The sequence below is a fragment of the Canis lupus genome, chromosome 6 (assembly GCF_048164855.1).
Source record: "Canis lupus baileyi chromosome 6, mCanLup2.hap1, whole genome shotgun sequence".
Taxonomy (NCBI): domain Eukaryota; kingdom Metazoa; phylum Chordata; class Mammalia; order Carnivora; family Canidae; genus Canis; species Canis lupus.
In genome coordinates, this window is record NC_132843.1 from 47191619 (window position 1) to 47204799 (window position 13181).

At 36.7% G+C, this 13181-nt stretch overlaps 1 protein-coding gene and 1 long non-coding RNA gene across 21 annotated transcripts in view; one reads left to right on the plus strand and one right to left on the minus strand.

The window, feature by feature from the left end:
• Window positions 1-13181, plus strand: part of CEP170 (centrosomal protein 170) — a 131539-nt gene that overhangs the window by 98495 nt on the left and 19863 nt on the right. For 17 of the 19 annotated variants that reach the window (XM_072830347.1, XM_072830352.1, XM_072830348.1 and 14 more), the window contains 2 exons: window positions 2709-4538; window positions 11190-11427. In XM_072830347.1, the coding sequence (XP_072686448.1) occupies window positions 2709-4538; window positions 11190-11427 (2068 nt within the window). The remainder of the gene's footprint in view (window positions 1-2708; window positions 4539-11189; window positions 11428-13181) is intronic. The other 2 variants (XM_072830349.1, XM_072830356.1) reach the window with 1 other exon arrangement.
• Window positions 51-9990, minus strand: LOC140635548 (uncharacterized). Of its 2 annotated transcripts, XR_012032872.1 has the most exons (4): window positions 5192-5341; window positions 4036-4597; window positions 1926-2067; window positions 73-214 (listed from the first exon to the last, which is right to left on the minus strand). It is a non-coding gene; the product is annotated as an uncharacterized lncRNA (long non-coding RNA). The 2 variants fall into 2 exon arrangements; XR_012032871.1 differs by having other exon boundaries at window positions 51-214; window positions 4036-9990.

Here is a 13181-nt window from a genome sequence, read left to right on the forward strand (position 1 = left end):
ACAAATGTATATATATGGTAAAAATATAAAAATGGAAATTTTATTATTTTTTTAAGATTTTATTTATTCATAGACACACACACAGAGGCAGAGACACAGGCAAAGGGAGAAGCAGGCTCCATGCAGGGAGCCTGACGTGGGACTCGATCCCGGGTCTCCAGGATCACACCCCGAGCTACAGGCGGCGCTAAACTGCTGCGCCACTGGGGCTGCCCTGGAAATTTTAAAGTAAGATAATTTTAAAGTAAAACAACAGTTCCAAATTACAATATTCATTAATATCATTAATACAACAAGTATTTTAATGCTACTTTGTGCATTTAAGTAAATGTACAATTCAATAAAATTCAATATTTAATACAATTCAATAAAATTCGATAAAAAAGAATACTTAATTTACTTAATATCTTTTGCAAGGCTATGTAATATGACTTTTATTGCCTTCTAATAATTCTGTGAATTGAAATAAAAGTTTTCTTTAAAAAAATGAAATTTTATGCCTCTAATGATTTTATTAGGTTGAATTAATTAGATTCTTAATTAGAAATAAAACCCTCAAGAAGAATTTGCATGTGGCTTTTTATCTATATTCTTAATTTTGTTATTGTTAAAAATGGAATTTTATTTTGTCTCTGGCTTATGGCACCCCAAAAATCTGGTTTAGGAATTTTGTAAACTTTATTTAGCAAGCATTTGAGCAGGATGCATAGCAATGTACTAGAAAAGCTATATCACTGATTTACAATAGAAACTAGAAGTACGGGATCCCTGGGTGGCGCAGCGGTTTGGCGCCTGCTTTTGGCCCAGGGCACGATCCTGGAGACCCGGGATCGAATCCCACATCGGGCTCCCGGTGCATGGAGCCTGCTTCTCCCTCTGCCTATGTCTCTGCCTCTCTCTCTCTCTCTCTCTCTCTCTGTGTGACTATCATAAATAAATAAAAATTAAAAAAAAAAACTAGAAGTAATCAATAGTATTACCAAAAGCTTCTTGAGAAGACTGAGTGATTTGTGCAGATTGATTGACACAAACTGGTCACTGTTTGGGGAACAAGGAACCCAAACAGAGGGGGTCAGAGGGTCAGAGGTATGTTTACCAAAGAATGCATTGTGAAATTAGTCAGTTTAGCTGAAGAAAGCAAAATTCTACCCTTGTTATAAAATATAACAAACAAAACAAAAAAAAACAAAAACAAAACAAAAAAAATTAAATATAACAAACAAGCTGACCCCTCATTATCTTGTTTCAAAATGTTTCATCATCTTCTAAATTAATTTATTTAGATAAGCTGATAAATGCACTTCAGTACTAAAATATTCTTGTTAAACATTCATCGCATGTGCCTTAGAAGCAGGACAATTTGAGAAATGCTAGAAAAATACAAAAAGATAAGATAGGTAGTACAATTTAGGTACTTACAGTAGCACTATCGAGATGACACATAATACAGTAATGTCCTGACTAATTGCTAAAGTTCAATCAGGAAGTTTAGTAGCTGTTTTCCTGCATCATAACTATTATATTGCTGTGAAATTTAAATGTTCAACTTTCAGAATTATAAAGGGAGAAAAGACCCACAGAAGTTAGGTCTTGGTATCTTGCCTCCACTTACCCTCAAAGATGAGAATACTTTATATGTTAGTTTTTATTTCCCTAAACAGATGTCCCTTTTCTCAGAAATATATTCCAAGTATAGTAGTCAGCAAAATCCTCAGGTATTCTCAAATTCTCTCACATAGAAATATCAAAGTGTATATATTCTCACTGTTTTCTATGTAACTGTGAAAAGAAAAAGTGATCATGTGTTTCTATATGAGGTGTTAATATACCAGAACACCATAATTTTAAAATCCCTCAGTTTATAAAAGTACAACAAGTTCTGTTACTTTGTTTCACACTTAAAATTTTTCAAAATCTTGGGGTACCTGGGAGGCTCAGTTGACGAAGCTTCTGACTCTTAATTCAGCTCAGGTCATGGTCTCAGGGTCTTAGGATCAGATGCTCCACAGTAGGCTCTGCGCTCAGGAGGGAGTCTGCTTGTTCCTCTGCTCCTACCCCTGTTCCGAGCTATGTAATAAATAAAATCTTTAAAAACAATCCTTTTAACAGAGTTAATTTTTTTTTTTTAGAAAACCTTCTAAAGTCTTGCATTTTCTGTTTTACTTAGGAAATCCAAACTTGTCATTCTTTCAGATAGATTACAATGCTCATTAAAAAACAATGTGGAACTTGAACTCATGACTCTGCGATCAAGAGTCAGATGCTTAACCCACTGAGTGACCTAGGTGCCCCTAGATATATTCTTCTTCTATACTATGTGATTGAAACTGTTTATTAGGCATTCTCTGTGCAATTCTACAAAACATTTTCTTGAGCAACATTTCATGGACCTTATAAAAACCAGAATAAACACAGTGACCTTCCCTGCCATAAAGTATATTGAAAGAGAAAGAGCAACAAATGACCCTAATTTTCATGTCATAAAACTGCCTTTTTGACTACCCCTGTTAGTAATCTGCCTGTTTGTATCGTGGCATTGTACTTGCTCTTGAAATGGCTCTATCACGATGCTGGCATGTTTATTCAGAGTTTCCTTGTACACTAAGCCATTTCTTAGCTTCCACTGCAAAATCTAATGTGATATGATATTATTTTTATTTGTACTTTTTTGCTCTAATACATTTCTTTTTTGTGGTTTTATTGTATAGATACAGATATCAGCGAGTCTGGCATTTCATTACGAAGTACTGGCTCGGCAACTTCCCTGGCTAGTCAGGGAGAGAGAAGGAGACGCACCCTTCCCCAGCTTCCAAATGAAGAAAAGTCTCTTGAGAGCTCCAGAGCCAAGGTTATAACACAGAGGTCAGAGATCGGAGAAAAACAAGACACAGAACTTCAGGAGAAAGAAGCTCCTACACAGGCATATCAGAAGGATAAACAAGATGCTGACCGACCCCTGAGTAAGATGAGCAGGGCAGTGAACGGCGAAGCTGTTAGGCCTGGTGGAGATAATAAAACCCTTCTTCACTTGGGCAGCTCTTCTGGAAAGGACAAAAGTGATACTGATAAGGAAGCTTCTGTGGTAAAGCAGACATTGGCCAAAATTCAACAGGAACAAAAGGAGCAGGCACAGTGGACACCTAGCAAGTTGTCTGCTTCCAAAAATGTTTCAGGTCAGATAGATAGGTGCCGGGAGGAATCTTTTAAACAAGAGTCACAACCTCAAGAAAAAGTTCCAGGACACTCTACCAGCAAAGGAGAAAGGGTGACACAAAATGAGAGCAAGCGAAGAAAAGCTGAGGATGTTCTCAAAGGTCAGAGTTCAAAAGGTGGAGACAAGAAGGAATCCTCAAAGTCCTTAGTGCGACAAGGAAGCTTCACCATAGAGAAACCTAGTCCCAACATACCCATAGAACTTATTCCCCATATAAATAAGCAGACTTCATCCACACCCCCTTCTCTGGCATTGACAGCTGCCAGCAGGATACGAGAAAGAAGTGACTCTATGGATACTGATTCCAGTATGGACACAACTCTTATTCTGAAAGACACAGAAGCAGTGATGGCTTTTCTGGAAGCCAAACTGCGTGAAGATAATAAAACTGATGAAGGCCCAGATACTCCCAGTTATAATAGAGACAACTCTATCTCACCAGAATCTGATGTGGACACAGCTAGTACAATCAGTCTGGTCACAGGAGAGACTGAAAGAAAGTCAACCCAAAAGCGAAAGAGTTTCACAAGTCTCTATAAAGATAGATGTTCCACAGGTTCTCCTTCCAAAGATGTTACAAAATCATCATCTTCAGGTGCTAGGGAGAAAATTGAGAAGAAAACAAAAAGTCGTTCGTCAGATGTAGGCTCAAGAGCGGATGGCCGTAAATTTGTACAGTCCAGTGGAAGAATGAGACAACCTTCAGTAGATTTGACAGATGATGACCAAACCTCTAGTGTACCTCATTCTGCTATCTCTGATATTATGTCATCTGATCAGGAAACTTACTCTTGTAAATCTCATGCCAGGACTCCACTTACCTCAACTGATGAGCATGCACATTCCAAACTGGAAGGAAGTAAAGTAACTAAATCTAAGACTTCTCCTGTAGCACCTGGATCATCCAGTAAATCAACCACTCTTCCAAGGCCGCGACCTACCAGGACTTCCCTCTTGCGCAGAGCACGACTTGGCGAAGTGTCCGACAGTGAACTGGCTGATGCTGACAAAGCATCCGTTGCTTCTGAAGTGTCCACAACCAGTTCCACGTCAAAGCCCCCCACAGGAAGGCGTAACATCTCTAGGATTGATTTATTGGCTCAGCCTCGTCGAACAAGGCTTGGCTCATTATCAGCTCGCAGTGACTCTGAGGCAACGATCTCTAGAAGTAGTGCCTCTTCGAGGACTGCAGAAGCCATCATTAGAAGTGGAGCCAGATTAGTACCTTCAGATAAATTTTCTCCTAGAATTAGAGCTAACAGTATCTCTCGACTATCAGACTCCAAAGTCAAAAGTATGACCTCAGCACATGGCTCTCCTTCAGGTAATTTGGATCCAGACTTTTTATAATATTAGCATATTTATTTCATGTTTTGGGACTCCCTTTAAAAAAAAAATTAGATGTCTAGTGTTAATTCTAAAAATATTCAACAGAAAGGTTATGCTATAAGAGAATATTTTCTATAAAATTATTTTAGCTCATTAGTAAATGGAAGATTCAGAAGTTACACACACTTCCAATTAATACCCTGGGACAAAATAGTGACTTCAAAATTAGTATCTGTTTAGGAATTTTAATTGTCTGGTTGACGAGATATCTGGATTCATGTGTCGAATTAGAGGAGGAATAGTATCTGGTTTAAATAATAGGAATTAACAGGAATAGGGATTCTTAAATATCCTCACGTAATTCAAAGCCCTTTGCAGAAGCCCTTTATCTGAAGAAAAGTAGTATGCTTAGCAGAGCTAAGTGAAATAATTGCTGTTTTATCCTTGCTTTCCCATTTATGTAGAAATGTTTTATATTTTTTGAAGTTAAATCTGTTTATAGTTGGGACAGGTGAAAACTAATCCTTAATTTATTTCAGTGGAAGAAGATGGATTCATGACATAATCCCTAAGTATATATGGGTCAAACTGGGCTACAGAAACCTGATTACGAGCACTATCTCATAAAACACCGTTCTGTCACTTAACTATAGTAATTAGCTGTCAATGAATACTAATCATTCCAAAAGCTGTTTCCTCCCCATGCAAATTGAACGGCCTCTGGGATACTTGTCTGTTGGTGTACTTCATATTCACAGCTGTAGCCCAGGAGAGTACGAGTGTGTGACCATAGTACTAACACAGATGCTTGTGTGTACCCTGTACGCATGGACTCTTACTTCATAATCAGCCTCACCCCTGGGTGGGGCTACAAGGGCCAGTGAGGGGAAGCCAGCTGGTCAAAGACTTAGAGAGCTCTTATTAGCAAGCATCCAAGTGAGCCTAAGTCTTGAGGGAAGAGTGAGGGAAGGTTGGTATACAATCCCGTGTTCTGACTTTCATGTCTACCACGGTGGAGTCCACAAGACTCAAAACTAACAGTGCTCCTCATGTTCTGTTTTCACTTTTAATTCCTCCTCTCTTGTCTTCACTGCTGTTCCCTCCCCTGCACTCACAGCTCCCTCTCTCCTGGTCAGATCTGTGGTGGGAGTGCAAGTAGGTGGGAAATAGGGATTATGTAATCAGGACTCCAGAAGAATAGCTGATTTTCCTTCATGCCCCATCGTCCCTGCTTCTGCACTGGGAGCTCTTGTTGCTGGTTCATGCAGTTATTGCAAGCATTTTAAAACTGACTGCTGTCTGTCGGTTTGTGTTCACCCAGTATTGGTGTTCTGTTCCTTATGGCTCTACCTCTTCAATTCACATTTCCTTTGTGCTGCATTCTATGGTGTGTACTGTGATAGAATTTCTTCTGTCACATGGCTTGTTTGATCACCTCATCTCTATTTCAGTAATAGAAATGTTCCAGTTTTCTCCTGTCTCACTGTAAGCTGTAATGCAAGCCATATGTCACCAAGTAGCATGGAACAGTTCCTTCTGTACTGGTTCTCTGGTCTGTGACACATGAGTGATCTGTTTAACATGAAGGGCTTCTGTGAGGTGCAAGCCAAAGAGGACTACTTAAGCAAATCTAAGAAACTGTTATAAGATGCTATGTCTTCAAAGATAAATTTTGTTTTCTCCTTTGAATACAGAACTTGATAAACATGCAGTTTCTATATCCAAAAAGCACCTTCAATTGCTTAACGATATTCCCTAGTACCTTTTGGCCCTTCTTCATACTTAATAGTAGTATATTAAATAATTAGAACCATAGAATTAAAAACTGGAAGGATTATTCAGTTTACGTAACTTAGGCCAAGAGATGCAACAACCTGTCCTGGTCACATAGCAGAGGCAGGGACAGGATGAGAAGCCCCAAGGCCTTTTCATTCCCAGCCTCTTGCTGTTTCTACCACATCCTGTCTGGCTCTCAGAAATACTCTGCTTACAAGCTTCTGGGCAATGCCTGGAATTTATTGGATTATTTCCAGAAGTATATACAAGGCCAACATACAATATATTTGGTATGTTGTCCACTATAACCTATGTAATTCTGATGTGTTACTAAATTCATGAAGCCACATTGTGATCCAGGATTGTATGTTTGGATTCTCTCAAGATGCCTGTTTATAGTATTCTATACTATCTACAAGGACAATGGCTAGCATCTCATAGTTAGTGGTCACACACTAACATAGTTATATGGGTAGGCAATAAAAAAACAAGAAAAGCAGATACTTGATCTAGTTGCTAAATGGGTTGTCTTTATGTTATGGCATTTCTACTTAAGACAATTATATCTTGACTGGAAAAGAAAATAAAAATTCTTAGATTTTGAAATATGATTTAAGAGAATGTAAAATCATACTGGTCAGTGTTGTACAAACTGTAAACTTAAAGGACTTAGAGGTCTCTGAACCTAGAGCCTTGATATGTCCAGATTGGCATATGTGAAAATAATTCTGTAATGTTTCAGATTTCATAATTTAGGCCATGTCTAAAAAAAGTTTTCCAAAGAAATGTATATGATAAAAATAGAAGAATGGAAATCTCTGGCTTAGAAACATTAAAAGTTCTTTGATGCTTCTTTAATTCTGATGTAATTTGCTTTTAGGAAAGTCTAGTCTCCACTACCCACCCCATTCCTTCAGTAATCCTTTAATATCAAGTTATGTTAAAATATCCAGATTTATTTTGATAAGATATATTTAAAACTAAGTGTGCAAGGTTTTCAAAGTAAAGCAGTTGGTTTTCATTAGGTACACATCCTTAGATTTTTTGCTTTCTTATTTTTATTCCAAACCTCAAATTTTATAGATGGTAGGAATTAGATGTTGGGCACGCATGGCTTCAGTTATTTCTTCCTCCAGGTCAAAGACCAATACACAGAACATTGTCAGGGATCTTTTTCCCCAAATGATCTTAATTGCTACATGCTTATAAATATACCTGTAAAGTATGTTTGTGGTTCATTTCCCACAAAAATATTCTGATATAAAGTGTGAAAATGCAGTGTTTGTTTCCTGAAATGTATTTGTTACATCTATAGATGTGGATGTGTTTTAAGGCCAACAAAGTTTTAGTTAGCAATGAAAGAAATCAGAGCATTCACAAATAAATAATCCTGATAACTCTTTCTTCCTTTTTAAATTCTCAATAGTATGTTTTCATAGTGAATATAGTAGTTTATTACTTCCATAAGAGGAAGTGTTGCATAATTTTGTAACTAAGCATTATAATTAATGTAACTAAAATAATTTTCAGGTTAGCTACAAAATTAATTAAGCTGATCTTAGAACTTTGATTTTATTTTATGTGCTATCTAGTATCTCACCAATCGAGGAAGCCTCCCTAGGGCCTGGCATTGCAAATACTTTTGTTATAATATTCAATTTAATGATTTATCTGAAATGCCTTCCTGGTACCAATAATATATCAAATAAGCCTAATGCTGCATTTTAACTCTATACAGGATTTTACTTAGACAATAAAATTCAAGAGGAAGAAGTAAAATTCTTCACAGATAGAGATCACAAAAACTATCATTCTATGAGAAATTGAGGATATCTTTTCAAAGAATTAGCCTAACTGGAATCATAAAAAATTTTTTTTAAATAAAGATTTTCTAACATGTAACTGTGAAGTATTTAGAATAGCAACAAATGAGCTATGAACTCTGGGAGTCGGTAAACTTGGCTTAAACTTTGATTTAAGTAAGGCAAGACCTTTCTGGGCCTGTTTTTCTCTCTCTAAATTGAAGAATTTATGCTAATGTTAAATAGAGATTCTTATGTTCTAAAATTCTATGAAATAAGTAGTCAATAGGGAAAGTTAAAAACATTCTAATTTGAAGTTTACTCTGCAGTAACTAGTCGATGGTAGGGATTTTTTTCTTCAGATAAGTTCTTTGGGAAATAACAGGCCCTGGCATTAAAGCCCCTCTCCTGGTCTCTCTTCTGCCGGTAGTGATCATCCCACTGGTCTCCACTCTCCTCTTGGCTGTTAAACAAGCCAAGTGGTGTCTACACCATACTTGAGCTCTGCTTCCTAGTACTCCCCATATGATAGGTGTGCCATTAATAAAGATAACCCTTAATCATTTAAAGATTTACTAGCCATATTTTCATTTCTTGGCTATCCCCTGTTTATTTTATCTCCCATTTTGCCCTCAATTTTAAGAGAACAGGCCTAAATATGTTACCTTTCCATTTTTAAAATATCCTTATGGTACCTTATGGTTGCTTTTCTCTGGAAAGCTATTCTTAAACTTCAGTAATCTTGCTGGCCTCTAGATAGACCTGTAAAAATAAGTGGAAACTCTATGAATGTCATTTGAAAAGAAGTTTTTCTCTTTTTCCCCCCAAAATGTAATTATTTTCTGATCTTGAGACTCAAAGTTCATTCTAATGTGGCATGGATTACATGCCATCACCTGACATTTAGCACTTGGTTCTCAGTTTCTCGTTCTGCTTTCATATATTGTGCTACTCATGAAATATAGTAGCCAATGATGGCATTCTTTGTCAGTTACCTCTAAGTCAATGACCTAGTTTCATCATCCCTACCTATGTTTTCACATCTCCTGCAATTTATTAAAACTCTTTGCTATTGATTTTGTTTTCACTCCAAACAACTTTCAGTTGTTGTAAGTATGGTTTCCATAGTTTCCAAATCAAAAATCAGGAAATCAAATCTATGAATGGTCCTTTTCTTATTTGTGAACTTGTTCTCTATGAATGATATATTCTAAACATTAATGTTTAATGGCATGCCTTTATTAAAAAGTATAAACATTGCAATATTTCTATTTTTTTTCTAGAGTCTTTTTGCTCTTATTCCTAAAGTGTTTCTGAAATTGTTTTCAAGTCTTGGGGTTAGTTCAAATCGTAGGACTTTTCAGATGTCTAAAAACTAGTAATTTTTAGTGGTAAAAGTATTTTTATGTTAATGAATTATCTTGTAATGGCAAAACTGGAAAATTTATTGACCACTACCTCCAAAAGACGTTATGAATAATTACCTAGAGTTCTGTATATGTGTTTGCATACACTTTTCCAGAAGGCCATGAAGTTTCTGCATATCTTCTTATACCCATGAATCTCGTTCCAAGCTCTAGGAGCTTCAAATGGGAGTGTGAATCAGGATGAATTGGTAGGCTCTGATTCAAGACACATTCCCGTTTATAGATTTCTCTGCTTCTTAAACCAACTCTGGTGGCATTGTATATCAGTTTTATTTGACAGCCACCTGAGCCATGCTAGGCAAAATTGTGGTTTGGGGAGGAAAAGACAGGAGAGGTACAAAATTCCAGTGAAGCAGGATGAAGGAATTGTAGACTTGACCAATCTTTGCAGCCTAGGGTCAGTTTCTGTTTTAAAAGAGGGGGAGCAAAAAAAAAAAAAAAAAAAAAAGGGAGTGAGAGAGAGAGAAAGAAAACTCTTCTAATATTAATGGCAATTGGAACTTATAGCAGATGCTGAGTTTTTGTCACTTAGCCACTAAAAATATTTCATGCTTTTCACTGGGTTTTACCTAATCTGTGAAAAGCAGGTGGTCAGTATCTAGGAATTTATTCAAAAATATTTTTAAAACATTTGCTAGCCAGACACTCTGCTAAGTGCTAGATATGCAGTAGTAGATTAAACTGGTGTGGCTCCTGCCCTTGTGAAGTTTACTGTGAATCAGTCATTATTGCCCTATTTGTGACCTCTATCTTATGCCTCACAAATTGTTTGTTTCGTTCTTACATTAACAGTAGTAGTGAAATTAATTTGTCTTCTGATTTTTTCAGATGTGTCAGCAATACCATCTCTTAAATGTCTTTACTAACCTTAAATAAGAAAGTGATTGCCACTTTCTTTAATGTGAATATCACAGTATCTTCTGTGCCTTGAATGTCATTGGTTGTGAGAATAGCCTTGTAGAGCTTTGCTCCTTGTAGGTCTTATGCCATTGTCTATTTTCGCCATATGCTTTCAGTGTCAAAGCAGAGTTGTACTGAAGATGCTTTGTTGTGTTTTTACCATGTAAAAAGATTTTTTCCAATCATAGCATAACAGGATGTTGAATGACAGAGGTAATGTTTTTTTCTGCCATAAAAGCATAATTTCCACAGCAGGAATTATGCACATTTGTATGTTGGGAAAAGAGAGATTACCATCTCCATGTTGAAAGTCCATGTGGCATGAGGAAATCTTTTCCCGTATTTTTATTTTTGTTGTTGTTACTGTTACTGTCATTTAAAAAAATCCATACCTTCACTCAAATGATATATATTTGCAACTAAAAAGTATCCGAGTTAAACATTTATGAATAGAGCTTGCTTAGTTGTTTATCATTAGTGAATTTTTCATCTAAGTGTTTTATTCACCATACTACGGAAAACATGGTCTTTCAATTGTCTTTAATTACTCATTGTTTTTAATTCACCAAAATGTATTGTTTCTATCTTTAAGAAGTAGTAGACATGATTTTTGTTAGGTATGTGTATGTCAGTTTTTGAAAATTGTGCTGTGTTTGTCTCATGGTGTTTTTGAAATCATGATTTTTATCTCCTTTAAAAGGTAACATAATAATTCTTTTTTTAATAATTAAACTAATTTAGTAAATTCAAGATGGAGGCGCTTTCCTACTGATTATGCTTCCACCTCAGAAGATGAATTTGGATCAAACCGTAATTCCCCTAAACATACTCGTCTACGTACTTCTCCAGCCCTGAAAACCACTCGGTTGCAGAGCTCTGGGTCAGCAGCAATGCCTACTAGTTCTTCGTTCAAGCACCGGATCAAAGAGCAGGAAGACTACATCCGAGACTGGACAGCCCATCGAGAAGAGATAGCCAGGTTGGTTTTAATGGATCACCTTTAAGAGCTGAAATTTTTTGTCAGTGTTTCAACTTGATAACAAAGGTTAGCTTGTATCTGATTTGTGTAAATTAGTCCAAGAAATGAAATCCATAGGTAGCTATGAACTTAGTTTCCTCCAAAGTGTTCCTCTCCATGCAGTTTCTCCCGGTTCATGTTTTTAACACCAGTGCTACTAACATACTGTACAACTGATTTATTTTGGTTGCAGCCCCCCTTTCTTGTTTCTGGTGAAGATACTGATGAGTTAATATCATTCTTGAAAGGTAATGTCAGCTTTATATAATTAAGAGTTGTGCAGCTGAGTTTTTTATTACTTTCCTTTTATCTTCCAAAGAGGTAATAAGCACACTTGTTGGAGATATTTTGCTCATGTTCTCTGGGGAGACTTAGAGGAGATGGATTTTTACTCACAGTTTATGAGTTCATTAGATTCTAGCTTAATTCAATCCTTTATTAATTATTTTGAGGATTAAATAAATTTGTAGGACGCCTGGGTGGCTCAGTGGTTGAGCATCTGCCTTTGGCTCAGGGCCTGATCCCGTCCCACATCGGGTTCCCTGCAGGGAGCCTACTTCTCCCTCTGCCTCTGTCTCTGCCTTTCTCTTTGTGTTTCTCATGAATAAATAAATAAAATCTTCTTTTGAAAAAAGATTATTAAATAAATTTGCTTAGTGTAACTAAAAGTTGTATCCTAAAATGTAAAATTCATGCTGCAGAAGTGATTTTTTTTAAACAATTTTTTTTTTAATTTTTTATTTATTTATGATAGTCACGCAGAGAGAGAGAGAGAGGCAGAGACACAGGCAGAGGGAGAAGCAGGCTCCATGCACTGGGAGCCTGACGTGGGATTCGATCCCGGGTCTCCAGGATCGCACCCTGGGCCAAAGGCAGGCGCCAAACCACTGCGCCACCCAGGGATCCCTGCAGAAGTGATTTTTAATTAGTACCTTATCATGGCTAAACATTGAAGAGAGGCTATACTCAAACAGATGCTAACTGTAGTTAAAGTATGTTTTTTTAAGTTTGTAAGATAACTAAATTTTACTGCAGTGTTTTATACCCTATGTCACCTAAAACATTTTCATGTTTATGTGCTACAGTTATTTCCGCCTTCAGTTTAAGGCTCTAATCTTCAAGTTTTATATTAGGTAATATTATTATAATTAAAGAACATAATATGTAATAATCCAAAAAAATAAACTCTTAACATAAATTTTTTTTAATTTATTTATTCATGAGAAATGGAGAGGAAGAGGGGCAGAGACACAGGCAGAGGGAGAAGCAGGCTCCATGCAGGGAGCCCCGACATGCTACTCAATCCCGGATCTCCAGGATCATGCCCTGGGCTGAAGGCGGTGCTAAACCCCTGAGCCACCCGGGCTGTCCCTTAACATAATTTTAATAGTGTTTATCTTGTTTTTCTTTGTTGACTTCTATGAATTATGTTTTTTTTTCTGGCTCATTACTTTAATGTAATGTTTATGTTTTGGGGTCTTTAATGACTATTTACTTATAATTGCTTTCAATTCTTTTAGACATGCCCTTTAATTTTTTTTATTTATTTTTTATTTTTTTTATTTTTATTTTTTTTTTTAATTTTTATTTATTTATGATAGAGAGAGAGAGGCAGAGACACAGGCAGAGGGAGAAGCAGGCTCCATGCACCGGGAGCCCGATGTGGGACTCGATCCCGGGTCTCCAGGATCGCGCCCTGGGCCAAAGGCAGGCGC